Below are 27,498 nucleotides of genomic sequence, written 5' to 3'. Positions count from 1 at the left end.
TTTTGGGACAAATTTGAGTCCAGCTGTGTGCCTTTTCTCTGTACATTTTTAGGTTGTTCTCCGCCTCTACTCCCCCCATACAGCCACAGTTAGCTGAAAGCCAGAATTTCTTCTGCAAACGCCCGAGCTGTAAGAACACAAACTTGTTTAAGCTGAGACCATATTTGGAAGAGATCTGGGTCAAGAAAAATAATCAAAGGAAAGTGCATTCCTCGAGCATCATGTGAGGCAGCCAGAACGCGCACGCAGGGCCCGGCGCTCACGCTCGGGTACAGTGAAGGCTGCGCACGACCTTCACCGGTAACTCGCTGCGAGCGGGCTGGTTTACACCAGCGTTCACACCGAGAAGAAACTCACCGGCCTATTTAAGGGCATTCGGGCAAATTTAGAAAAGGCTTTCTTAATAGAGGTGTTCAGCAATGTGCTGTCGACAGTACGTGTACACGGCAGAAAATTAAAAACTGATTCTGGCAAGCTACGCAGGCTCCATGCGTGCAGATACACAGACCTGTCTCTCTAACCCTGTCCCTAGTTTCGCTGAACTAACAGCTGTTTCTTACGAATGTAAACATGCCTGAAGGACTGAAATACCAACATGCACACCCTCCCTGAGACTCCAGCATTCTTCTGCTTATTATTTTCGGAAGATCCCAAATCCAGCCTTTAGTGTTTGTTTTATAGTTGGCTATTACAATGGCAGAATTTTAACAAAGCTTTGCTTAAAAATCTTCATTTTTTCTTCTCCCACTTGGAAGACTTGAGTGAGAAAAGCTCCTACAGGTGGCACTTTGAGCCTCAGAATCTTTTATTCAATTAGCAGCCAAATGCACATTAAATAGACTGCACTGCTTTAATTGTACAAGTAAAATCTCAAGCAGCCAGGACAGGGAACAGCTACAGAACACGCCAGGCTGTGATCTACACATTACATCTTGGTTACAACTTTTACAGCATAAAGACTAACATGTAAAGTAGGCCTTAAGCTGCCTATTTAACAAAACAAGGGGTAGCAACGATGTGCAATAGTTAGGGTAGTATAAAATTCTGAACCGTGATTGCAGACATTTTTCATCTTGCTGTGAGTTTTTTTTTCCCCCCGTACAGAACATTGGATTTAGTCTTCAGCTCCTGTTTTCCTGGCTAGGGCACAGAGCTTATTAACCCTTCACGGTGTGGTGAGGACTGTTGCTGTTTGAATCTTTCTTTGCTGCGTGCTTGCACTGAGAACGAAGGAGCCAGCAGGGCTGCGGTCGAGTCTTGAGCTCTCCTTCCCCTAACCTCCGACGCAGACCTGCTGGGGCCATGGAAAACGGTGATGCCGGGCTCCCTGTCTGCCTCCAGCCGCGCCCAGCGTTCACCATCTCTTCCAGATTCACAGACCTTCACCTACACAGCAGTTCTCTCCTACTTCGCTGCCAGCTAGAAGTGCCGGTGTCCCGTTCCTTGAGAACAGCAACACCCCCAGAGCATCACCACTCACCACCACCACTGCGCGACAAGGCTGCATTACTGCGAAACGCAAGCAAAAACTCATTCATGATCCAGTATCCAATGCTCATATCACCCACCCAAAACACCACTGTACTCAAGCACTGAAAGCATAAGGCAGCCTAGAAAGCTGGCAGTGTATCACCTTGGGCAGGTAACAGAACAAGCTCTGTTTAAGTGTATCAAAAAAAAAAAGCCCCAAGAAATACAGCATCCCTGTGCTCTTCCAACAACTGGTGACAGGAATCCATGCAGGGCAGATTCCCTGGAAAGCAGCCAAACTCTGATGTTTATAAAAAACTTGTCTCTATCCATGGACACACTTGGAAAGAACTAAATATAACATTTTTCATTACTTAATTGTGTCTTCTCCCAGCTTGTATTCTCGTTTCCACTTTTTTTTTTTTTCCTTGTGTATTCGTTAATTCAAGAGTCTCTCCTCCTCTGGCTTATATGCATTTCGCTGCTCTTTTCATGTATCCAAACACCTTCACTGCAGCTTTCTTAACTGAGCCTGAGCTGCACCTCATTGCATTTCTAGCAGAAAAACGCAAGCACTAGTTACTGCACGTCACCCTCCTTCAAAAAGTACAAGGTTAACTGGCACAGCAAAAAAACACAGAAGCAATGTAAGTGCAGAAAACAGATGAGCTATTCAGAAAGACAGTTTCTGAAAAATATACATTGAAATTCTTTTTATTTTTGCTGGAATTTAAAAAACATAGGAATATTGACATTGCATTTAAAAACCCCAGGAAGTTAAAGATTATACATTGTTGCATCTCTGAAATCCAACAGTGCAAAGCTGGAAATCACAAAAATGTCTCCATCATGCCTTTTTTAGGAGATACCTATATATATATATATATATATGAACATTTTGAAACAAGATTTTTAGTGAAGTGTCAGACTGTCCAAACTTGAAAGTGCTCTTCATTAAACACATCAAAACCTGTCACTGTTCTGGGAGCACACTGTCAAAAGTCAGACAATTCAATGAACAAGTTGTATGAAGCATTATCAAAACCCAGTTCTTAACAGAAGGAAACCTGATGTATTTAAAGGGAACCATAGGGCTTTAGTTTGAGATTTCTTTTTTAAATTTTGAGAAGTGTTATTGTTTGTGCTGCTTCTCTTTGTTCTACTCAGTGTATTAATATTGGCAAATTGGGTGTTCTTATCCTAATCGTATACTGTTACGGTGGTATAATCATTCCTTTCCTCTCCTGTACTGCAAATGAGCTGCAAATGAGGTACACTGACATTAGAGTAACAGACAGTTGTATGTAAACAGAAATAGTCATTAAAATTACCTGAAGTTGGGAAACAGAAGTTGTGAATTTATACAGCCATGATGCAGGTTGTATGATTTGTCTTCACCCGGGTTAAAGCAGTATATACACAGCTGTTTTAAAATGACACATCTCAATGTGTCAGGTAAGAAAAGCTTTCTACAAAAGTCCTTTTGCAAGTCATCATCTTGAAAAGTCTTGCAGCTGCTAGAATGAGACGATTCAAACTGCTACCGCTTAGGCTCCAGATAAGTAGACAGGAAATTTAAATGCTTAAGAGTAGTAAGTGTCCATCGTGCATACTAATGGTTATGGGGATGAGACCTCAAAAAGAAAGGTCTTGCCTGTCCCAATAGCTTACTGACTGCAATGATAGTCAATATTTGTGGAATTCACTCATAAATATCATTATTCATTTTTACTTAAAGCCATGTCCTAACAGTAATAAAGACGACAACCCTGGGGGGGGGATCACATTAAACGTGTATATAAGAACACTATAAAAAAGTGACAAAGTCATATTTCATTACAAAAGAGGTTTCTCTTTTTCTGAGAATTCATTTTTAAACTAAACAGGCTTTCATTCTTATGCCAAAGAATGAGGGGAAAAGAAAAAAAATCAAATCCTAAAATTCTGATGTTTAGAAAAAAAAACAAGAAAACTTTTCATACTACAAAACATTTCACTTTACAAAAACCCCAAAGAGTTATTCCATTACCTGGATGATAGAGACAAAATGGGATGTGAAAAGGATAAGAAGATCTTAAAACCAGACCTCAAGTATTTCTGGATAAAATTCTCTACTCTGATCACTGCAAGACTCTCTGACCTTAAGGGGACATTTGTACAGGGAACGAATGTGTGCGGAACCAGCCAGAGAGATGCTATGGATCAGGAGAAAATCCTGCCTTTATTTTGGTGTTTTGTCATTTTTCCAATATAAACTGATATGGCGTGAACCATCCCCACAATATGAAGCAGGTACATTCTAACAATTTCCAACACAAATCCCAACATTGTTTAATTTACTTAACAGTATAGTCTGTCAGGAAAATTAAAATCTGTTTTATTTTATATTCTTTATGATTAAAAGTATATAAACCGCACTTTTAAATTAAATCATGCTCCGCCAAAACTGGTCTGCTTTAAGACTGATAACTTTAGTGGAGAGGATTAGGATGTTTCAGCAAGTATCAATTTTCTGTTAAAAAATGTCCGCAAAGACAAAATAAAAAAATTCTTAATTTACAATAAGCAGTGTAAACAGCAAAAACAACAGAAGCCACAAAGTTTCACGCACCAGCCACTGGCAGACAGGTAACTCCAAATACTCATAGAACTTTGTATCTTCCTTTGTTGGTTGGTTGGTATGAATTTTGCTGCAAATAAAGGAGAGAATAATCACAGTTAAAAGTGAAAATGGACAAGCGAATTGCAATAAAACCCCACAAACAATAAATCCACGTTACATGTGAATAAGCAGTTCCTCAGCAATCTCCTTCCCTTGGAAAACATTTTTATGGTGAGGTCAACAATTTTGAAAAAGAAACAAAGCTATCAATAATGGCTCAGCAAGACCACTGGAACTGACTGCTGATTTGAAAGGCTACTTAGGAGAAAAAGCCAAAGACACTGTCAAGTCTAAGGTAGCAGCACTGAAGGTTATTCTAGAGAAAGCCAGGGTTTCTTCAACCAGAGAATTCAAAACACGATTTCTCAAGACAATATCTTACTTGAAAACAGACCGTGCTGAACACAGCTGATTATTAGCTGGCTATGCCGTAAAGCTACGGCAAAATACATCTCTCAACACATATAAAGTATTAAAATGAAGGGAATAATTCTCCTCCCCCCTGCCTGCTGGTGCTGAAATTAGGAAATGCATTTGGACCTAACTCGGTAAGGGGTCTTCGGTGAAAAAGCTCTGTTAATGTGTTATCTCCATCTGCTGGCTGGATAATAGCCCTGTGTCTGGCTGACTGAACACAGGAACATATTTTCTAGGCTGTTCAACAAAACAGTGGTTTTGAGATCTGTAAGTTCCAGTCCCTGATATTAATAAAAATGTATGCCAGAGTGTCAACGTTTGTAGAAATCAAACGTATAAAACACAAATTAAGGCACTTTCCCTCTGCATTCCGGATATTTCACTCACCAATCTGATGAGCTCCTCTTTTATAAGTCGTGTGATTTCTGCCTTTGCTTTCTGTACAGCCAGTTCATTGGCACCTGAAGACCAAAAAAAAAAAAAAATTACCATCTTAAACACTTTATATGAAGCCTACAGAATAAACACTGCTGGCTATTTTCAGAAACACTGTAAAACTTGCTGAATAGCCTCAACTATTTGCTGAAGAACGCTCTAGTATTGTATAGACTGCCACAGCTAGACTGTGTTCTGTTTTAAGGAAGATACTTAAACCAGTCATAAATTACACTATTCAGAAATACCTAGGATTAGAGGTTTCTTTGAGAAAAACTCTACTCAACGATCATGAGATCTGCAATGTTTCTGTTGTAGTAGTTGATGTAATCTCTACCACCTTTAACAGCCAAACCCCACACAATTCCCTTTTCTTCCTTATTTCACACTGGCACAGACATCTTTGTGCTTATTCTGGTATTCCCCCCCCCCCCCCCCCCCCCCCCCTTTTCTCTCCCTCTCCTCCAAACTAATTCCACACACGTTTGCTGTTGTTCTGTGGCGGGACAGTCTTCTCAGGAGACACACTTCTGTGATCCCTATGAATCATTTGACAAAGTGTATTGAGATAAACAAGTGTTTCTTTAGTGATTATATTAATTTGCAAAGTAACTACAGTGGGTCTGTAACCGAGCATCCAGACACATTGACTACAGAGATTCCATGTCTAATTAAAAAACTAGAGTCATATCTTTCATTGAAACATCTATAAAAAGAATACGTACTTTCTATCGCCAAATAAATCTTTCGTTCTCCTTCCTTGGGTTCTTTGCCTGGAGGGAAGTAAGTTCCTCTGATTGTAATAGCAGCTTCAGAATATTCACTGATTCTCTGGAGCGCTTCTTTGGAGGTAACTTTCCATCTGGCAGTCTGCAAGGTAAAGGACATGGGAGGATCAACAAGGAGAAAGGCATCACACAAAATGGCAGTCCAAAGGTTAGGTGACATATTAGACAAACAAGACAACCACTACACTGTGAAAGAAAATCAGTCACGGCATTCTACTTTAAAAACATATATTGAAATTTTAGCCAGTTATTTTGATGCAACTTTATTTAAAAAAATCTGCCTCTTGTGTCAACGAGATAAAGTTATAGAAGCAGGAGAAAACAGAATGAATGCATAGCACTACTGAAGCAAGAACTCTAAATGACCTTCCATTTTGCTACACTGAAAGTTTAAAACTTGTAATTTTTTCTTGTGATTTTCTGAAGCAGCACTCAAGTATTTTATTTAGCACTTCTTGTACAGGAACAGACTTCAAGGGCAAACATATACCGTTAATGGCTGCAAGTACTTCCCTTTAACAAAATAAATGCTGTGTATTTCTGCAAAGTTCATCAGCTAAAGACAAAAATAAGTAAACCTTAAAATCTCCATAAATAAAGCCTAAGGAATGAACACTGTCAGTTGTTTTTCAGAACCTGGTAAAAATTGTCCCAAATCTCTACAATACCCTCAAAAATACTTCATTATGATAAATGCATCCCATTAATTTAGACAATGAAATTACTAGAAAGTATCTAGTAGATTGTTGGCAGTTACTTGTAGATTGAGACCATTTTTCTGTCGTGGTGAGGTCTGGCATTCAGAGTTAGAGGACTCAGGACAAGACCGGAGAAGCTCATGCTGCCCTGGCGTGAAGGCAAAGCTATTTCTGACGGGAAGAACGATCCCTTCCAGTCCCTGTTTGTTTTTTTCTCAGTTCTGGTAAGTTGAGCAAACCTACCATATATCCTACCTTAAACCACTGCTTTTCCAGAAGCCAACTTTGGAATACAGCCTCTAAAGGCAAGTTGTATGTTCCTGGACCAAAATTTTGCCTGTTATGTATTCTCTCTACAAGAGGTACCTTCTCAGCGCTAATGTGACTCTCAGAAGTGACTGCACCCACAATCAGGAAGGTTACCCTGTGTGTATCTCACAGCTCACATGATGGTATGGAATGGTTGTGTAGCACTTCTATAAAAACCAGCTTACACAGTCAGCTGTCATTCTTGCTTTAGGTGATCATTTTATCTTACTCTAACTCTGTCAGCTCAGATCTGCACTGCGTTCAGTATTGCATGTGCATATGTTACAAGATGAGTCCCTCTCCCTTACAGAGATTTTCCAGGGACATAATGAGCAGTGACGATTCTCACTGATGAATTGCTATATAGGCATCAGTGTTTCCGAGAAGATATTACAAAATATTGAAGAACAAAAAGAAGATCAGAAGAGAGCTGTTTTTTCTAGTGCAGGTCTACAAAAAAAAAAAAAAAATCTAAAGATTTACAATTTGTTTATTTGCAGGCACACGCATGCAGACAACAGAATGGTCACCTGTCTAGCCATTATGAGCAGGCAATGTTTTGTACCTAGCAAGCGTATCCTTGAAGGGTTAGAAGGATCCTTAGCAAAATTATAAAATCTAGAACATGTTCTATGAATGAGAAACCGCTAAGGATAAGAATTAAGAGGATTTCTGAGAAGGAAGGGTAACACAACAACTTGATAAAATAAGGCAAACCTGGGTGGAACCTCAAAGATAACTACAAGGAATTTGTGCTTGATACCGTGCAAGATAAAACCTCAAAAGTAACAGATGAGGTAGACTAGAGCAGCAGTATTCTGAATAGCAAAAATACTCAGGTAATAAAAAAGGCAAAAGAGCCGTATCAGTCATAGTAGTATGGCCTTTGAAATAAAATGCCAGACAGTGTCAAAGATTTGGATACGAGAAAAGTCAGTGGCAGAGGGTGAAGACATGTTTGTATGATAAGGAATGCTTGTTTTCCTGATATACTCTGGAATACGTCCAAAACATTGTGTATCTATAAACTGAGAAGTAGTCACAGATAATGTGGTAATTTCAATTAGGTATGATAAGAAATAGAGACAAAATATTTTATTGCTATAATCATAGTCTAAGCTATGAAGATAGCCTTTGTTAAATAATGGTCATTTACACTTGATTATAGCAAAACAGTTACTTGCCTGTGGGAAGTCATTGATCTCTAATTCTTCCTCATATCTCTTAAAGGATTCGTTTTGTCCTCCATCCTGCTTCTCCTCCTCCTGCTTCTCTATGGGTACATAATTGAGCTTAGCATTGATTTTTTCAGCCAGCTGCTCTGCAATGGTCTTGGCAGATACAGTAGGAGCTTGAATCGTGCCTCCTCTCAGGATAGCATTTGTAGCCTGCTGCATCACATCCTGTAAAAAAAACCAGGTCCAAGCTGAGAACAAGGTAGCCAAAAGAAGTCCTAGATACACCAACAAGGGTTTCATTAAAGTTTTCTGTGTTATATAATTGTCCACATAACAAATACATTCTCCAAACTTCTTTCTCTTCTTTCCTTCCTCTTGATAACTCCCCTCACACCTGCATAGAAGAGATCTTACTGGTCTTTGTATGTTCAGCTCAAAGTACCTTTGGACATTCCCGACCACATTAACCTAAGTCTAAATGGACTGTATATCCCATGCTTCAGCGGAGAAAGATGTCCTGCAACTCTGCTAAAGCTGACAAAACCTAATTATGTCATTTTATCAGTAATGAATTAACTCTTTGCCAGGACAGACAAAGCATTTCCCATTCTGTATTAAATCTTATTATCATATTAGCTCAATTACAAATCCTGCAACTTAGAACTGACTTAGCCCAGCAGAAATGAGCTAAATAATGCAGCATGTTATTAGTGTGCAGAGACACTAAATAAAATGGCAGCCACAGAACAAAGAATCAAATAACCTTTATTTAAGGAAAAAAAAAAAAAAAAAAAAAAAGAAAAAGAAAAAAATTGCTCTGTAAAGAGTCTGACCTTAAAGTGGAAGGGGACCAATACTTGTGCCTCTGCTCCAAGATTCTTCTGGGCATTGATTCTCAAAGCCAATCTTTTAGCAATTTCCAGTTTTTCCGCGTTCCCAGCTGATGGTGTAGGAGCATTTGATGTTCCTGGTGCTGCCATGTCTTTCACTCTTTTCTTTGAATTGAACATGCTTTCAATTTGTTCATCGATCTAAAGAAAATAACAATTATTAGATCACTGCATTTACCATTAGATAGTCTTATCATCCTAAGGAAAGAAAACACTGAGGTGCATTTAGTTTACATGCTTTTAAAAAATTAAATCTTGTAGAAATGGTAGAAGCCTGCCCAGAACTACAGCTTAACAAAAGGAACAGATGATCTAATAACCAGGAAAAGGTTTTAACATAGTGTTTATGTTCAGGGTCATGAAAAGGAGCCTAACAAACATTTAGAAAGGACTCTGATAAGGATTTAGAAATAGAAAATGCTACTATGAATGTCTTTAAAACACTGCAAGTAAAAACACGTTTGTAATTGAGGGCAATCGTCCTATTTCATTTACGCAAGGTTAGTATTACAAAGAAAAGAATTTCTGTGACATTTACATAACTACATATAGTAAGTATAGACTACCAGTCAGTCAGAAAGAGACTTTCAAGATCTTCATGGATCTTGATCTTCAGAGCTATATATCTTTGATATAAAAGAATACATACAGATCTACTCATGGAATTTAACTAATTAAGTCAGCAGTGTGGGACATGGAGTTACAAAATCCATGCATTCTGCAACATGTTATGTAACCTACTGGGGAAAAAACAACTGTATTGGAAATCCTTAAGCAACTTAAATCTTATTTTCAGGTGCTTACATCAACAGCTGTATCTTCATCATCTGAATCTTGCAAGCCAAGAGCTGCTTTTTGTAGCTTCTTTCGTTCATTCGCCAAAGCCTGTTCTGTTTCATCAAATTTAAAACCTTTGCCAGAGAATCCACTGCTTTTTTTAATCAACTTTCCCTCCTGAAAACAAAACCAAACACATACACTTTCATACTTAGAAGTTTAAAATCCCGATTCTGATAGTCATAAAATAACTATAAAATTATAAAAATAATTTTGAAGTTATTGATTTTAAAAAGCAAATCCTAGCACATTTAAAAAGCTCTTCAAATTTTAAAAACTGTATTTTACAATGAAGCGTAATAAAAAAAGCTATGTTAATTCAGCAGATAGAAACAATGCAGTAGTGGGATTTTCTGTAAGTATACATTTTAAATGCTTTTCAAATGCAGTAAAAAAAAACCCTCCAGTTTTTATATTGGAAAAACTCCAAAGTCACTCTTCTCAGCATGAGCAAGATCCTCTGATGGCGAGAGCTCTAGAAATAATAATACAAATTCTGTGAAAGAACTTCATTATCTTTTACGTGAATTTTGATAAAAGCCAAAGTGCCCCTTATACAGCAGGCATTTCTCTATCACATACGAGATTAACAGCATTTAAATTCTCAAGAACAGTCCTGTAAATGACATTCAAGACCCAATCCTGAAAACACTTACACACTTACCTAAGCACACGTATGTGTTCTCAATGAAATCAGCGAGATGACTCATGTATGTATGCTATACAACTGGACCCACGTGCATACGCATTAAACCCACACCAAAGCCCACTACAGAAGAAAGAATTACTTACAGCCTTCTGTTGGTCTTTGAAGTCAGCCCAGAGCTTCTCCAAATCAGTAGGAATCGGATTCCCCGACAATTCCAAAGCCTTAATGATATCACCAGCATACCGTGCCTGATCCTCAGTAATGAACGTATATGCATACCCCTGGTCAAAATTAATTTAAAAGATAATAAAGAAAAATCTCTAAAGACACTTTATCTCTAAATTTACTGAAGCACCCTTGCGCAGATGATGTTCTGGACAACAAAAGTAACCGTGATTTTGACGCATAAACTTTTTTTAGTGGGAATGTAGAATGAATAATGTGATTTCCCAGGAAGCTGATACAGAGATAATCAACCACAGATGGTGCAAACTGAAGTCCTTCCTTTCAATCTTGTCACGGTTAAAAGTTTGGAAAATAAAAATCTTATAAATTCAGTAGGGCGCATTTCCAACAGTGAAAAACACCCAAACTTTCAGCCACAAATGGGATTTAAAAGAACATTCATACGTCAGAACAACATGTAAGTTCCAACTTTCACAATACTAAAATTCAGAATGTATTTTACACATGATCACTCAAAAACCTTAGATGCACTCTAAAGGAAAACCCTCTTCCAACTAATGATGTAAACTGCTCCCTCTGTAGCTATCCCCTTGGGAATACCTTGATCAAGCAATAAATAAGGAAAAAAATTCAGTAATAACCAAAACAGGCAACTGATTATACATACTTTATTGCCGGCTCGTCCAGTTCGGCCTGCTCGGTGCACATAATCTTCGTAATGGTTGGGACAGCTGTAATTGACCACCAGCATCAATTGTTTTACATCCAAGCCCCTTGCTGCCACAGATGTGGCCACCAGAAGTTTGCAAATTCCATTCTTGAAATCATTAATTATGCTGTCCCTGTCATACTGATCAATACCTGAAAGAAACCAGACAAAACAGGTAATTATCAAGCTCTGCTTCGAGCCAAAAGAATTTGTACACAGGTCAAAACACCCTTCAACTTCAACCAACCGAAAGCCTATGCAAATAAAATTTCAGTACTTTCACACTTTTACAGGCAACTTACATTAGCTGGAATAAGAAATCTCTTAGTCTATTATGAAAAGTGTTGTTATTCTGGATTTTTCCACTACAAAAAGATGTTTTCCCACACCAAGATCCTCAAAAGTTTCTTTAATAGGATTTTCTATTTTACTTCTTATATTCAACTGAGACCTCATCTGGAGGCTTTGTCTGTTCTCTAAAGGCAATAGAAGTCTCAGAAGAACGAGAATATTTTTCCCTCTTCCATTGTTGCACTAAATGAACGGTGGTTTTGTACTTATTGGTTACTGTATTTTTAAGAGCATTATATATAGAAAGTTTTAAAATACTCTGGGATGGACAACACTCTAAAGAGATTTCCTCCTCTTGCTACTAAACTACTTCTGTTATATTACTACTTGATGGCAGAAAAGTGAGACAACAGCTGCTATTATTGTGGAATCTCAAGTAAAAATATCATACAATACTCCCCCAGTGGCATTCACTACTCTACCATAGCAAGTAGTTAGTAATATTCCCTGAGAGGTGTTAACTCTCAGCAACAATCTTGTTGTACAGAGACAAGATTTGGCATCTGATGACATCTCACTGGGAACCATAAAGAGCAATTATGGAAAACTATCATGTCTAATTCAAAATAAGAGACAAATATCTTTCCCAATTATAAAGCAAAGCCTGCTTAGGAAGAAATAATAATTGAAACTAAGTAACTTCTCCTTGTAGCTACTGAATACCAACATTCTAGTTTGGAGTTGTTAATATAAATACTTAAGATTGCAGATTACCTCCATGAAGAGACAAGCAAGGATAAGAGGCTCTCATTAAATCTTTCAACAACCCATCAGCATGTTCTTGTTTATCTACAAATATGATAACTGATCCTTTCTCCTGATAGTGTCCCAGTAGCTCCAGTAACTTCAAAAACTTGTTCTCCTCTTCTATGACAATCTGGAAAAAGACATACAAAAGCAAAGTAGAAAGAGTATAAATTGTATCTTAAGTCATTAAACACATTCAGGGTGCATTAAAAAAAAAATCAGGAACAGGAGATGACTTTTTCAGGCTGTTTCCACAGCTAGTGGCAAAACTGTTGTTCAGCTTAGTAGTATAAAACCAAGTTTTTAAAAACCAAGTCATTGCAATGCATTTGCAGATTAGGATGTTAGTTTATTCTGAGTTCATGTTTAATAAGGTCACTACACTTCTAAAAAAAAAAAAGCTCTGTGGGTATATTGGTTTATATTCAATATTGCTGGAAATAGCCTTTTGCAAGCAAACAAGAAGATAAGCGAGGCAGATATGCGATACTCACAACATGTTGCTCCACATCAGAACAGACAACGCTTCTGCCTCCAACCTGCACTTCTATAGGTTTACTTAGGATTCTCCGAGCTAATGCCTCCATAGCTCTGGGAAAAGTAGCAGAGAACATGACAGTCTGACGATCAGGCCTGACGTTGTCTACAATGCGCATAACCTGGTTCAAGAGAACATTCCCTGTTAATACCCAAGTGCTGTTAAGTGAACTCCATACACATACAGTGCTGTCATCTTTAAAGTTACGTGGTATCTGCACTACACACAGACTACAAAACATTTCTTTACAGATTTGCTCACGGGACCTAGGTGCTGGCACCGGGAGACGGGCAAAGCCTGCTGGACTCGAAAGGACGTTGAGTGGCAATATGCAACCCGGCAACAGCCCAGCAGAAATCTTAACACATGCAGCAGAGACACTACAGCTCAAGAGACGAAATAAGGGAGTTTTCCTAATTTTGGAAGACAATATAGCCTGATGACAACTGAAAGAGTCCTGGATGTCCAAAGCTGCCAGCAAGTAATTCGTCACCAACATTTCCAACATTTCATTCCTGTCTCCTGCAGGACATTGCCAGGAGATGTCAAAGACTTTATAAGCAGGCTACAGCTGCTAATGACACCTGCACCAAGGGATTACACAGGGCTACAACATGGCCACAAGTATCCAAAACAAGTGTGTTAAAAAAAAAAAACACCCAAAAAAACCCCAAAAACATATATTGGAGAAAAATCTAAACTATGCAAGAATTTATTGAAAACAAAGCATGTGAGGGTAACAGAAAAATTAAAGAGTCAGTTTAAACTGTTGTCCGTATGTAGCACATCTTTTTGAACGCTCATTGGCAATGTAATAATAACGTAGCATTGCAAAACCCTTTAAGTGGAAAATAACGTCTTGTGGCAATATCGCTCATGTCGTTAATTACCTGAGGCTCAAAACCCATGTCAAACATTCTGTCTGCTTCATCAAGTACAACGTATGTGACTCTGCGGAGATTTGTCACCCGACCTGTGAAAGGAGAGGAAAAAACACATGGTAAACAAAATCAAATGGAAATCTAGTTTCCCTCAGGAATATTTTTTTTTTAAATGTTATATAGTCTCACTATCTTCTAACAAAGACATTACTTAATTTTTTAAAAAATTCACTAAATGTGAATTTTAATGTTCTCATTTTAATCACATATACATTCTGGGAAATGTGTAAGTATGCACAAGGCCCTTTATTTTGTCAAACTCTTCTCTTGCATACCATCAGAGGGCCAGAAGAACCTGTAAAATTCAGAAAACTGCCCTCGCCAAAACACATCATAAAACTAAGACTGAGATGAAGCAAGGAGCCACATCAGCCATTATCTGACAGCGCCACCTAGAAAAAAACATATTAGAGATTACAGCGCATGTGTGGAAGGCAAAGTCCAGTGCTAACTGTTGCAGCCTCAGAAAAATTCCTTTTATACATATAATCTGTAATGCTTCCTTGGAGCTAGAAATAACTCTTTGAGGATAATCACACTACTTCTAGGTAACAGCTAATAATACGCATAAAACAGAGTAAGCAGTCTTTTCAAAATGATTACACAAAGATCAAAACCTACCCAGTAACACTACTAAATTTAAAATTAAGAACCACCCCAAACTCTGGGACAGCTGGAAACAAAAATAAGTAAGTTGTACGTCTGTGAACATTTTGAAATTATGATGGACAGGATAATTAGCACCCTTCCCAAACAAATAGCTAAGAAATTCCCTTTCATGAGAAGGATTTAACTCAAGGGATTTAGGAATCATATTCTCAAACGATATAAACATGTGAGCACATTCAGTTCCAAACAACTGTGGAGTGACACTGTCAAATGCTCTCAGAACGGAACAGATCTTTCACGTTTTCTATAGCTATCGCTCAGACTTGTGCCTATCAAACTACAGTAGAATTTGGTCCTTTCAGCTTCAGCAAATTGTAGCTGAATCCTCAAATTATTTTTTTAGAGATTTAGCACTGCATTTTTTTTTAAGATACGGAATTCATACTTAAGGAACAAAATAAACATTTCTTAAAACCTACATAACTATTTAACATCTTAACACTTTCATCCCCAAATAATAACTTTGTAAAATTACTTGGGAACAGCATTAATGTACCTACCTTTGACGATTTAAGTCTTGGAAGCCCAGTTCTATATGTCTTGAAGGTACTTTTTCCACAGAAGTTAAATAATGTCAACAGTTTAGTAGAGGTTTTGATGTGGAATAATTTAATAATAAAACTTTATCTAATAAGCATGCAATGGTTACACTAGGACAAAACCTCTTAAAGCTGCAGTGTCTCAGTTTAATCAAGCTGAATATTTGATGTAAGGTCAGTTCTTTTACTTTCAAAGAGTTATTTAGGGAGGGCTTCTTTGTCTGTTTGTTTTTTAAAACCAACAGATAAAGGCAGAGTCAGATGCTCTTAAGTACAAGCGGGTAACTGCTGAGCTACGCTAACAATAATAAAGGAGCAATGGGCAGACAGAATAAGCAACTGTTATACAACCTTTATCTAAAGGACTTGAAGTTAAAAAATTTGGACCAGCACACTTTAACAACGATAAACATTCTCAGAAACTCTTCAAGAATGTAGTATTTCCTGTCCTCCCCAAAAAAGTCAAAACGATATATGATTAAACCTATCATTAGTGCTATATATTCTCAATAGCTAGATAGTGCAGCCTGAAGAGATATAAGAAAATTCCATACGACCATTTATCAAAAAACATGATCTTTTGAATTTGTTAGAATTACACAACAAATATAAAAAAATTCTCCGTAGGAAAAGGTTTTCTACTCACCATTGTTAGCTGCTAACATGTCAATCATACGTCCAGGCGTGCAAACAATAATTTCAGCACCTCTTTTGAGTTCAGCTATCTGATTTTAAAACATAGGAAACAAATTATTAGTGGTTTATGGCTTTGTGGGTTTTTTTTAAAAAACATGTATCACCTTGCAAAAAAGGAAACAACATACTGTAATACAGCTGTCTACTAATGCGAATTGCTTATGTGAAGATTTTACTTAGCAATTTCTTTAAGTCTTTGGAAAACTTTGCTTTCCACAAGACTAACCTCTGACAACCTAAGTTACTACCACTGGAAGTAGCTGTAATGGGGATATGACTTCTATACAGTTAAGGGCTTGTAAGAAATGTCACATGTTATATTAGGGACAACTGATGCTAAATAAGCCATGTTCAGTCACAGATGTTGTTTCCATAAACCAGGGGGAGGGGGTGGAGACGGACCCCTTGAAATTAGTCTCTAACTTACTCTAACATGTAATATTTGGTAATGCAACAAACCAAAGTTAACATTTTCTGGCTTCTGTTATCTTGAGGAGAACTCGCATAAAAATATATCTTCTCACTAACTTTCAAAGTATCACATCGCACTAATAGTTTAATTACCGCCATGCTCAGTACATACATAAAAAGAAACAGTCTGAAACTTTTAAGGACCACACTTGAGAATTTTCAAGAAGATCAGTATGTTTAAGTTTAAGTTACGTGCAAAAGCTTAAGCTTTTGCATTACTACCATTCATGCAGAGAAAATCCATAACGAAGACTGCAAATGTACTGGATTTCTGGGAAAGGAACCAAATTCACTGCAAAAGTAACATTAGCTAATAAAGTTCAAGAATTATTTGACAAGGAAGGCACGTCTTTTGCGTACCTGTTCGCTGATTCCTGTTCCTCCATAAACACAGACAACTCGAAGTCCAAGTGTCTTTGAGAATTTCTTACACTCCTTGGTAATCTGCAAAGCCAGCTCGCGAGTAGGTGTCATAATGACAGCTGAAAAGCGAAGCATTTTCATCATATGTTGTAATATGAGAGATGTTGTTATTTATACGATAAAAATTAATCTTTTTTAGTGATGTTTACAATAATTCACTTATATGTATTTTTAAATACGTAATTTCAAGAAAAAGAGAGTTGAGACAGTATGAGGATGGGGTGGAACTCTGGCCAAAGTTTCAAAATCAAATGAGTAAGGTCGCCCTTCCAGATATACAGACATGCAAGTGCTCCTGAAACAACATTAGATAGCACAGTGATCACAAACAACATTAAACAGCATGGTGATCATTAACTAAATTTTTAAAAAGCCACTCATTAATGGACATTAGTAAGTAAGCATTCCTCCCTATAACCAAGAGAAGTACTGAAGACCCTTCTAAAGCGTATGCTTGAGTTTTCATTTCTTTAAATACCAATTTTGAAAATAAAAGCTTTGTACCTATGGGACCTTCTCCTTCTTCTAACGCTCTCTGATCCATAATGTGTCTGAACATGGGCAACAGAAATGCAATAGTTTTTCCGCTTCCTGTTTTAGCAATGCCAATCAAATCACGTCCATTCATAATTGCTGGGATAGCCTGGGTTTGAATGGGAGTGGGCTTTTCATAGCCATGTCTTAAAGAAAGGAAAAAAAAAAAAAAGATATTTTAAGAACAAAATAGGATTTGACAGATGTGAATCACAAAGTCATGCTAAAAAAATTTGCATATTCATATTTACAGATACATATCGGTGCCATTCAAAAAGCACAGCTTAAAAATGAGCAGCAAAAGCACGATACAAATGGCAGAAGGAATAGTTCGTAACAATAGTTCACTACTGAGCGATAAACACCCTGATGGCCATAGATGTAACATCTACAAACATGACACGTTGCATTACGCCACAAAGAAAAAGGTTTTTCCCATACACTTACGACAGAACACAGTGAGCAAAATCAAGCATGATATAGTTCATAAAGTGCTTACTTTTTGAGGGCAGTGAGAATCTTCATGGAAATACCACACTGTACCCAGGTTTTTATTGGTTTGGGGCAGCCTTTTCCCTTGACTGTAATACCCTCCAACTCCAGCCTGTACACATTCACCTCTGAAACAGAGTTTATATTACAACAGAGTCAAACTTGACATTTCTCTACTACCTTCGTCAAAATATTCTTGATCTGTCCCTGAACATAAAATACTGATTTTAACACCACCAGAAAAACAGCTTTTAGCTTGTTACACATAAATACAGGAGGTAAGTGGAAAGGACTCGGGTAAATTTTTCAATCAAAGCCTCACATATAATTATATGAAGTTATCAATAATAGCAATCTAACCGATTCAGTGTTTTTCTATACCATGTTGCTCCAAATGTTCTTTATATTCTAGAAGAATTTGCTGTTTCTTTGCACATCAAAATCTGTCATTCTTTTCTTTAATAGTAGCCAAGGTGTTCTGGTTGTTGTTTGTCCTTACCTTCTTGAGTCATTTTAGCTAGTTCTGGTACTTCAACATAGAAGTTTTTCCTGAAAGGTTCATATTCTATCTTTCCATGATCCACTGGTTCTAGCAGCTTTCTCTGCTTGGTCTGATAGCCAGTCAGGGCAGTCTGAAGATCAACTTCCTCCTCTTCTGAGGAATACTGTATAGGTTATAATTTGTGTGTAAATTAGTATGAACGGTATTCTGAGAGGCTCTGGTTTTTCATTTCTAAAGGAACTTTACTCAGAAGCAACGGTTACTCCTTACCTTATTAGGCCAGATACTGAAAACCCGCTCTCCATTTAAGAGTCCCTATTATTCTTTCATCTATTTCTTTCAGTTTGTCCCAAACCTTAACTTTCACCGTGTTCCATATCACTTTCATGACTTTATGAATAATAACTACCAGCCTTGTCGTTCAGAAATAATCACTGCCATACAACAGAGGTAGGAAAAGACTAAGAAAAAAAATCCAGCCAGCATACCACAGATTTGTGTCCCGCTGCAGTCACAGCTCCGACAGGTGCACCCAACTCAGCTTTAAACTAGTTGGCTACTACTAACACCGGAACTGCAGCAACACAGAGTTTAGCATGACCTAGTTGAGCTACAGCACTAGCAGGGTATCCAGTCCACGATTTGGGCGAGGCTGTCTCTCCAAGACCTCCTGGACAGCAACATAGCCCTACCCTTAACAACTATTCAGGCCTACAACACTACATGTGACCACATTAAGTACTCAGGATTCCTATTTTCCTGAAAGCATTTTATGAAGGCAGTTTGGACACAGAAGGGTAATTCTGAGAAGTTCAGGTCCAATCACTAAGCAAGACGGCTCCGTGAGAATCCCAGAGCGCTGTTCTGTTAAAATTCAATAGTCGTGCCGATCTGCCACCGCTCAACATGCAAAAAATTGCACACTGTAAAGACTATAGGGAGATCTACCCATTCATTGAACCCAGATCCAGAGAGGGCAGCTGACATTTATCTACTTGTACCACCTCTTCCTACTAAAACACATTTGTTATTTGCAGCCAGTGTAACAGAAAACGCTTATAAATTTGGTTTAGGGTGCTGTCTACTAGAACACGATTTGGCATAACATTTTGTAGCCCTAGGCACAATCAGACTCCTTTCTACTGTTTCCTAAACTGTAAAATAAGAACATCTGTCTCTCATTTGTGCCAAAAGAGCTGTCTCGTTATGATTTATGAAGTGTTTTGAGATCCATAACTTACAGGTGTTTTGGAAATTAATATATTTATACTTACAAAGAAATTCAGCAGAAATGTAACACACAAACCCCATTTTTTTCAGATTAGATACATGCGACTGAACGTGCAGACTGAGCAGCTGCATATGTAAACACTTCATACTAGCTCGTGGGTCATTCACACACAGGATCGCCAGGACTGCCTGCCCAATTTCAGTAACCTGGACACATGAACTGAACACACACTTCATGTGACATATGCCAGCCCAGTCATATTAAGAACAATTACAAAGCCAGACAACCTGATGCACTCATTCAGTTCTCATCTGTATATAACTGCCTCTGAACAATAAAGCTGTGATGGCAATTTCTGGAAAAAAAAAAAAAACAAAAAAAAAAAAACCAGTACAAGTAACAAGAAACTGTCTAAGATCAAAAATCTTGTGACCATGGTTCTGCAAATTAAATAACTAAATGTTTATCTCCTTGGAGATGGAAAAATCCCAGGACTATCCTCATTCTCCTGCCTCTCATAAGAGGCACATTGCCTTTTCATAGTACAAATACAAGACATTTCCATTACCTCCATTGCATCCTGGTCATTCTCCATGAGCTCCCCTTTCTTCTTTTCTGACTCCACAGCTGCCTTTTTGGTTGTCACCACGGTTACTACCTTGGTAACAGTTGGTCCAGATTTCTACAAAAACAGTTAAGAAAAACTATTGCACTATCTATAAAACAAAAAACATACTGTATAAAAGATACAGAATATTCGTACTTCTGAATGCATTATGCAGGATTTTTTTTCTCCACTTCCTTCAGTGAAATTTTATCAGAATAATGCTTGCTACAACAGCTTGATAAAACACCAGGAAATTGAAGTTAAGGCAAACAGGCATTAAGTGCATCTAACTTACTTCTTACTTTTTTGCAGTTTCCCGCCTTCTTTTTTCAAAGCTATTTTGATATTAAAAGAAAGCTATTTTTAAAAGACAAAGATAAGAAATCTTAGTGATTTTACCTTTTCACTCCCGCCTCCACCTTTCACACTTCTCATATTGAACTTCTTGACCTCTTCTTTTACTTCTTCCATATAAGCATCCAACGGATCTAACTCTTCATCTTCAACCTCATTGCCTTCTTTTTCTCCTTCTGCGGTTTCCTCTTCATCATCTAATACGAGCAAGAAAGATGGGAATAAAACAGACAGGGAAAGAGAAAAGCGCTCACGTGTGTTAAATTATTAGTCTACCCAAATAACCACAGTCCAGTTTTATTACTGTATCATTTTTCCTCATACAATTTCTCTTCAGTTTGTTAATCCCAATTGTATCTTAAACCGTTTGAAGCCATGACCAGATTTAGGCTTTGTTATTTTACAGTTCACATTCTGAAAAGTAATTAAATGCTTTAAAGGTAATGTAATAAAAATATCAGTAAGAACAAAAGTATTTTAACTGTTATATATAAAAAGTTAAATACCATCATCATCTTCTAAACTCCATTTTTTCCCCTGTTTCATCTCTTCAATTTCTTTTTTCAGTTCTCCTATGTTTTCCATAGCCTTCTTGCGTTGCTCTTCCCTCCATTTCTCCACTCTTTCTTTTCGTTTTCTCATTTCTTCTTCTAATTTGTTCTGATCAAAATTCTATGATAAAAACCAACCAAACAGTGAAAATTAGTGGCCACTGGCTTTAGCCTATGCTTCTTCAAACAAATGTAATTGTTGTGTGAGCATGCCATAGAAGACTGGACATCCACAAACCTATCACAACAGAAGTAAATGCAAAATACTAACATCAACTGTAACATTTTCAAGTAACAAATGCAGTTTCCAATTTTATTTTTCATTATAGTAGCTGGCGTACAATTTTTAAGATAATAGCAAATTAAACTTTCCTGTATTTACTAGAAAAAAAAATATTGTAACACCAGTGAGATTCAACTCATTTTAGCCATTGAGCCATAAAAGACTAAAGAATTATCATGTTGCCCTCTACTTCCAAAAGTCCTTCTAGTAAAAAAAACCTGTGACTGGTTTATGCCTGGGGAGCCCTAACTGACAGTGCAGCCGCTTGTTAACAAAGGAGGGTTAGTAACAACACGCTGGTTTAGAAGAGTTAGCTAAAACTGCTGGTTTGGGAATTCTTCATCTCGGTACATCTTTTAATGTCATGGAACAAGGTAAAGTGAGCTTCCCTCTCCCTTTGTTCTTTGATTGCTGCCTGCGTCCAGAGGCCAGAAAAAATTTTCAGCTCCTTCACTGACACCTAATGTGTGAAAAACGAGAGATCCTTCATGCTTGTCTGTGGTTTGCGGTCCAAGTAGTTCGAAATCTTGAAATGAGAAGGATGTTTCTTATGCCAAGAACTGGAAGCATACCCTGTGACAGGAGTCTGTGTTACTAAGAATACTCTCTCATTCAGTGGGGATTTTGTCCAGCTCTAAGAACAGGTTTTCTTTTGTTAATGCAGTAATCTATGGCTAACTTAATTCCTGGTTTAAATTCTATCTTTTAAATTTATAAGTGTTAAAAGCTTCTACCTCAGTGGCCACGGTATTTGTGGTAGCATCTTTATCCTTCTCTTCTTCTTTGTCTTCTTTGTCTTTTTTCTTTTCTTTGGAAACTTCCACACCCTCTGTCTTTTCTTTAGATCTTGATCTGAAAGGTAAGATCAAAGATTTCTTAGAACATCACAGCTTTTCTCAGGGCAGGAATACACATCTGCTGGATAGAAACAGAACTATGAACACCCTGTACAAGTTTATGTTTTCAAATACCTTACAAAGCACACTGACTCCCAAAGAATCTTTGCACACTGACTCCCAAAGAATCTTTCCATTTCATAGAAATATTCCCTTTAACTACCAGAAATTTAGAATCTATTGCAATCCACCGATTCACATGCTTTGATTCTGTTCTTCTCATTTCTTTACAGGAGGAAGTTGCAGACTTCATTTCCAGAACACTTGCAATTGATACTCTAGTGGTTCTGCAGTTTATTTTACACCTCCTTGAAGACAGCAGTTAGAAAAGAGATACTAAAAATTTCCTCTTTGTTGAATTTCTAGAGAAAGGTAAAGTGATCTAGCATCTTGCCATGGAAATTTGAACGTCCTCCTGAGCATACAGTACTGGCTGAAAGACAAAAACACCTCTCCCTGGGAAAAGTTACTTATGTAACTCAAATGTAACTTGTGGATTTGCATTTAATACAAACCCCGTTTATCACTGATTTTATTATCCTTATTTGCTTCCAATTAAAAAAAAAAAAAAGCAAAATAAAAGCATCCAAACCAAACATGTGCTAACTCATGAAAATAAATGTAAAATTCACCTTAGCCAATTAAATGTCATTAATCCTTTTTCATTGGGCTATTCTAATACAAAGCATACACTTATTCCAAAAGACTTCGTGATCCCAGCTTCTCACAACTTCTAGATTGTCATCAACCTGCTTATTCTTTATACAGACTGCTGCTACAACTTACAGACTTCCCACTCATTTTACAATATAGCATGATTATATGCTGTTTGTAATTGTATCTGAAAATTCCATTAAAATATATTGAAAGGAACACGACCTGTGGTAAGTTTTTACACATTTCTAAAGTCAACATCTAAAAGGTTCACCTCTTTACTAAGTCTATTTACTAGACAGTTTATTCAATTGTAAACCCTTAAGACCAGTACTTGTCAAATCTATACTGACTGCAGCACTAAGCACACCTACAGAATTCAAGAAAGCAGATAAACAGGTGGTGGCTTTACCAAAGCAGACTTCTTGAGCTTCTCTGAAGAGTTACACTATGTATTTTATTTTCCTGCAAAAACATAATTAAAAAAAGCAGATTCCGAACTTCATTGCCTTACATTCTTTAGAACACTTTTTGTGTAAGGAATGGATGAAACATTGAGTTCAGGTACAACCAGTGGCACTTACAACAGTGTAGAAATTCCTGTTATAGATGTCACCACGATGCTGTTTATAGATCCCCTGCTGCTACCCTACCTGTATTTTTCTAAAGCCCTGTATGTTTCCAAAGAAATAAAGTGCTTTATTTGAGAAAGAAGACTATATAGTGCATCACTGAGAGCACTGCACTGGAGCAAATCTGGTAACTAAAACTTTCTGTTCTCCAGTAATTTACAAGTTCAAAGTAAGTTTTACTTCCAACGTAATGCCTGTGCTAGAGAGCACCTGTACTTTATTAATTTGGGCATACATGCTGGGACACAAAACGTTACTTACTGATACCAGAACCTGAGATAACAATGAAGCGCTACAAAACTTTCAGAATGAAGTTCAGTCTTAAAGTTAACTGCGTTTTTTAGCTGCCACAACTTGGATCTTCCTCTTTTACAGAAATGTTCTCACAACAAACTGTGTTAGACACATTAAGCAATGGGAAAAGATGGTAACAGTACACTCGCATAATATTCTGCTTGTTCGACAAACCAAAGCTTTGCATAGTTTTGCCTGATGATCCCTCCACGCTACCAATAGTTTCACGGTATTTTGTCGCTACGATATTGATTGTAGTTAGAGAACACAAATACCTGTTTTCTGTTTTCCTGTTCTTGCTTGGACTGGAGGATCGAGACCGTCTCCCTCTACTTCTGCTTCTGGAGCGCCTCCTCTCTCGGCTCCGGGATCTCCTCCTCTCTCGGCTCCGTTCCCTTTCTCTACTTCTTGAACGTCTGCCATAGAACAAAATTTTATTTATTTAGCATGTGAACATAGTATAATTTTAGCCTGCTATTGAGGAACAGGTCGTAAAAGGAATCCAACAATCATCAAGACCACTAAGAGCTTACAAACTCCAGCACCAGCAGCTAGAAACCATTTAATAAGCAAAACCATTAAGCACAGTACAATCTATCACGAACAGCAGCAGAGTAACTAATTATAGCAGAAGAACATCAATCTTCAGATGACAGGCATTTTTACCTACTTTGACTGGAACTGATAAGTCCTACCTTTGACGCTTTCTGTCACGCGATCGAGACCTTCTCTTGTCCCTACTGCGTGACCTCTCACGTCTACGTTCTCGATCTCTGCTTCTAGAGCGTCTGTCTTCTCCACGTTTTCCTCTCTTGTCAGATGGAGAACGACTTCTAGAACGGCTACCAGAGCGTCCACGTGACGCAGAGCGCTTCCGATAATGCCTGCATCATAAATTCACAGAAAAAGATGAACGTGAGCGTGAGAACAATTTGCAGTTAAAGGATATTTGTCATATTTAGGTGGACAGGCCAAAAAGAATGATTTATCTTAATGTCTTGGATTTTTTAAATTTCTAAACATTTGTAATCATCTTGCCAAACTGATTAATATACGTATACTCCTAACGATGATGCAATTAGAGGGATTACTCGGTCATATTTTTGGTTTGGTTTTAGAGTGCTACTATAAGCACATCATGAGAACACTAGAACATCAAGAACAATTTCCTTTTTAGAAATCCACTGTTTTCCATTATACATAGGAAAAGACGAAGACTCTTTGAAACTCTCTCAAAATTTGTCGAACAAATAAAACTGGTCTTTGTTGCATTGTATACAATATATAATTTTTATCCAGGTAAGCTAGGTAAATTATACCTCTGCTCAATGGAAAAGCTGTCAAACTGCAATCGAAGAAACATAAACCCCTGAGCATACGTGACACAGGAATGGTCAATGCCTTTACGGTGCTGACATTGAAAGAAATTCCATAACGTCATCAAACATCACAACAGAAGCTTTAAGAAGTTAGCAAGGCTTGAGGGGTGTGTGATGGAGATGGGAGTCTCCTTTTCCCCCCTCATTAATGCTCTCTCTTATCCCAGCCATACCGTGGGAGAGAGTAGGGCTGGGAATTCTCTAGGAAACTCTTCAGCTGAGTGTACAAGCCACAGAGGGACCTCAACTGTGACCACCTCCTCTTCCTCCGACTCCTGATTTTCACTCACCACGCCAGAATAGTTCCCTTGTTCACCCTCCTGTAGCCCAGGACCCACAGACCCTTTCTCCCGACAAGCCCAGCAGCCAGGCTGGGGAAGCAGGAAGAAGCAGAGAAGGCAAGACCTCAAGCCGCCCACCTCCTTCTTTCCCGTCCATCATTGCCACCCAGGGTTGTATTACAACGGTATCGGCACTAAAAATAATATAGTTTATTTCAGCACTCTGGTATATTTAGGTGCCATGTACATTTGGAATCAGTACAGTAGCAGCATGATACCCATACACTGCCTACCAGCAGTATAACTGAATGCAAGAACATCTGTCAGCGTTAGATCCATCTCATTTCTTTCCCATCTCTGTCACAAAATGCCACGGGATCTGCTCCATACTTCCCCCGTTCTAATCTTCTAGTTTTAGAAAACTAAAAATGTTTTTGTTTGTTTTCCTCTACAGCGTGCAATAAAGCTGAGTATATGATTGCAGGTTGCAAAAGCCCTAATCTGATGAACATATCTTTACATCAGCTCCAGCACATGCAGCCCACCCCACCCATCTCCACCCACTCTCACCCTCTTACCATTTCCTCACTTTTCAAACTTTTCGTAGGTATTAAACCAGAAAATTAATACAAGTTTAAACCCACTTTTAACATTATTTTTAGCCCAAACAGGAAAAGACTTGTCATTATGAGAAGCTGTACTGTGATAAGCAAGGGAGTCCCGCTAGCTTGAGTGCCAGCAGTTTGGCATTCAGTTCCCAAGAGATTTTGCAGCCTGAGTCGCTAACGGTGTCCTGTTGGCAACAACTGCTGCCCCAGCTAGTCTGAAACTAATTTAGAGTTATCTACGGGAGTGCCCAGCTCTTCACTGAATCACTAATTTGAAGCCAAGCCGGTTGTTAAAATTTCAACTAGCCTGCCTCTCTCAGCATATATCTCAGTTATGGATCTAGGAAGCTGTTACAGGGTAGGGACAACTGCATGCGGCGCCCGTTGCGTTACAGTTTTGGTGTTAAAATCTGACGGTTACATTAAACTAGGCAACACAGACATATGCCACGACCGCGCTTGCAAATTACGGAGTTGGTTTAAAGCCCGAAAGGTGCGAGCAGCTCCAACTCAGCCGGCAGCACAGGCTTGACCCAAAACACACCAAGCACACGATCACGTTACTGCTGAGCCGGTTACAACACCTTAATCAGGCGTTCATACACGCTGCGAGAGGACAAAAGATAAGTGACCCTGCATAAACTTAAAAACAACAAGCAAAACCGTCTAATCCAGGTAAAAAAGCCTACCCGGCTAATTACGCCATTGTTATTATTTTAAAATAAACCAGCGAGAGGCCCGGGGGGGGGGGGGGGGGGGGCTCCGAGAGGCCCGGGGGGGGGGGGGGGGCTCCGAGAGGCCCGGGGGGGGGGGGGGGGGCTCCGAGAGGCCCGGGGGGGGGGGGGGGGGCTCCGAGAGGCCCGGGGGGGGGGGGGGGCTCCGAGAGGCCCGGGGGTTCGTGCCTGCCAGCCCCGGCGCTCCGGACCCAAGGCCGGGCACCCCAACTAGGCGCTCGCACCCCGCGACCCCCGCGATTCCAGACACGGGGCCAGGGCCCACGCCGGCTCCTCAGGGCGGCGGAGCGGAGCCTGCCAGCCCCCCGGGGAGCGCCGAGCCTCCCCGCAGCGCCTCGGCCCGGCGGGGCCCTGAAGCCCGGCCCGGAGCCCCGAGCCACCCAGCCCCGCCCGCAGAACGAACTCCGAGCTCCCGCGCCGGGCCCGGGCCCGGCCCCGGGGGCCTGCCACGACGGCCGCCGCGGCCCTCAGCGTGCCCGCCGCCCGGGAGGGCCCCGCCGCCGCCGCCCTTTGTTCCCCCCCTCACCACGCAGCCACCCGCACCGCGCCGCCACCCGAGGCGGCCGTGAGCCCCGGCGTGGGCCGGGCCAGGCCGGCCGCGGCAGCGACACACCCCGCTGCCCTCACCTGGACTCCCGGCCCATGGCGGCGGCGGCGCGGTCCCTGCGTTAGGCGGCGGCGGCCATTCCGCGCCCCAGCGCCCGGGACGAGGAGAGGCGCGGCGGGAAGGGGCCGCCCCCCGCTTCCGCCCGCCGCCCGCCGCCCGCGCCCCCTGGCGGCCGGAGGCCGCAGCCCCCGGGCAGGGCCGCAAAACGGGCAGCGACGGGCAGCGCCCCAAAATGGGCAGCAATGGGCAGTGCCCC

The 27,498-nt window shown here is 39.5% G+C and overlaps 1 protein-coding gene across 3 annotated transcripts; it reads right to left on the bottom strand.

Moving 5' to 3' along the window:
- Positions 1 to 1,910: 1,910 nt before the first annotated feature.
- On the bottom strand, positions 1,911 to 27,310 carry DDX46 (DEAD-box helicase 46). 3 transcript variants are annotated; one of them, XM_075715100.1, is made up of 23 exons: positions 27,263 to 27,310; positions 24,329 to 24,517; positions 23,909 to 24,049; positions 21,892 to 22,009; positions 20,830 to 20,995; positions 20,369 to 20,520; positions 19,931 to 20,044; positions 18,129 to 18,294; positions 17,637 to 17,757; positions 17,108 to 17,283; positions 16,541 to 16,662; positions 15,660 to 15,738; positions 13,755 to 13,837; positions 12,821 to 12,985; positions 12,294 to 12,456; positions 11,187 to 11,380; positions 10,477 to 10,614; positions 9,652 to 9,801; positions 8,791 to 8,988; positions 7,964 to 8,182; positions 5,710 to 5,854; positions 4,937 to 5,010; positions 1,911 to 4,160 (listed from the first exon to the last, which is right to left on the bottom strand). In XM_075715100.1, exons 1-23 carry the CDS (start codon positions 27,277 to 27,279, stop codon positions 4,113 to 4,115), a joined length of 3,138 nt encoding a protein of 1,045 aa, XP_075571215.1. In that variant the 5' UTR covers positions 27,280 to 27,310; the 3' UTR covers positions 1,911 to 4,112. The 3 variants fall into 3 exon arrangements, with proteins under 3 accessions (XP_075571215.1, XP_075571216.1, XP_075571217.1); XM_075715101.1 differs by having other exon boundaries at positions 8,809 to 8,988; positions 21,904 to 22,009; XM_075715102.1 differs by having other exon boundaries at positions 8,815 to 8,988; positions 21,904 to 22,009.
- Positions 27,311 to 27,498: the final 188 nt, after the last annotated feature.

The sequence above is a fragment of the Pelecanus crispus genome, chromosome 8 (genome assembly GCF_030463565.1).
Source record: "Pelecanus crispus isolate bPelCri1 chromosome 8, bPelCri1.pri, whole genome shotgun sequence".
In the NCBI taxonomy this organism is placed as follows: Eukaryota; Metazoa; Chordata; class Aves; order Pelecaniformes; family Pelecanidae; genus Pelecanus; species Pelecanus crispus.
The sequence above is the reverse complement of the archived record's forward strand: the minus strand, read 5'-3'. Positions and strand labels throughout refer to the sequence as shown.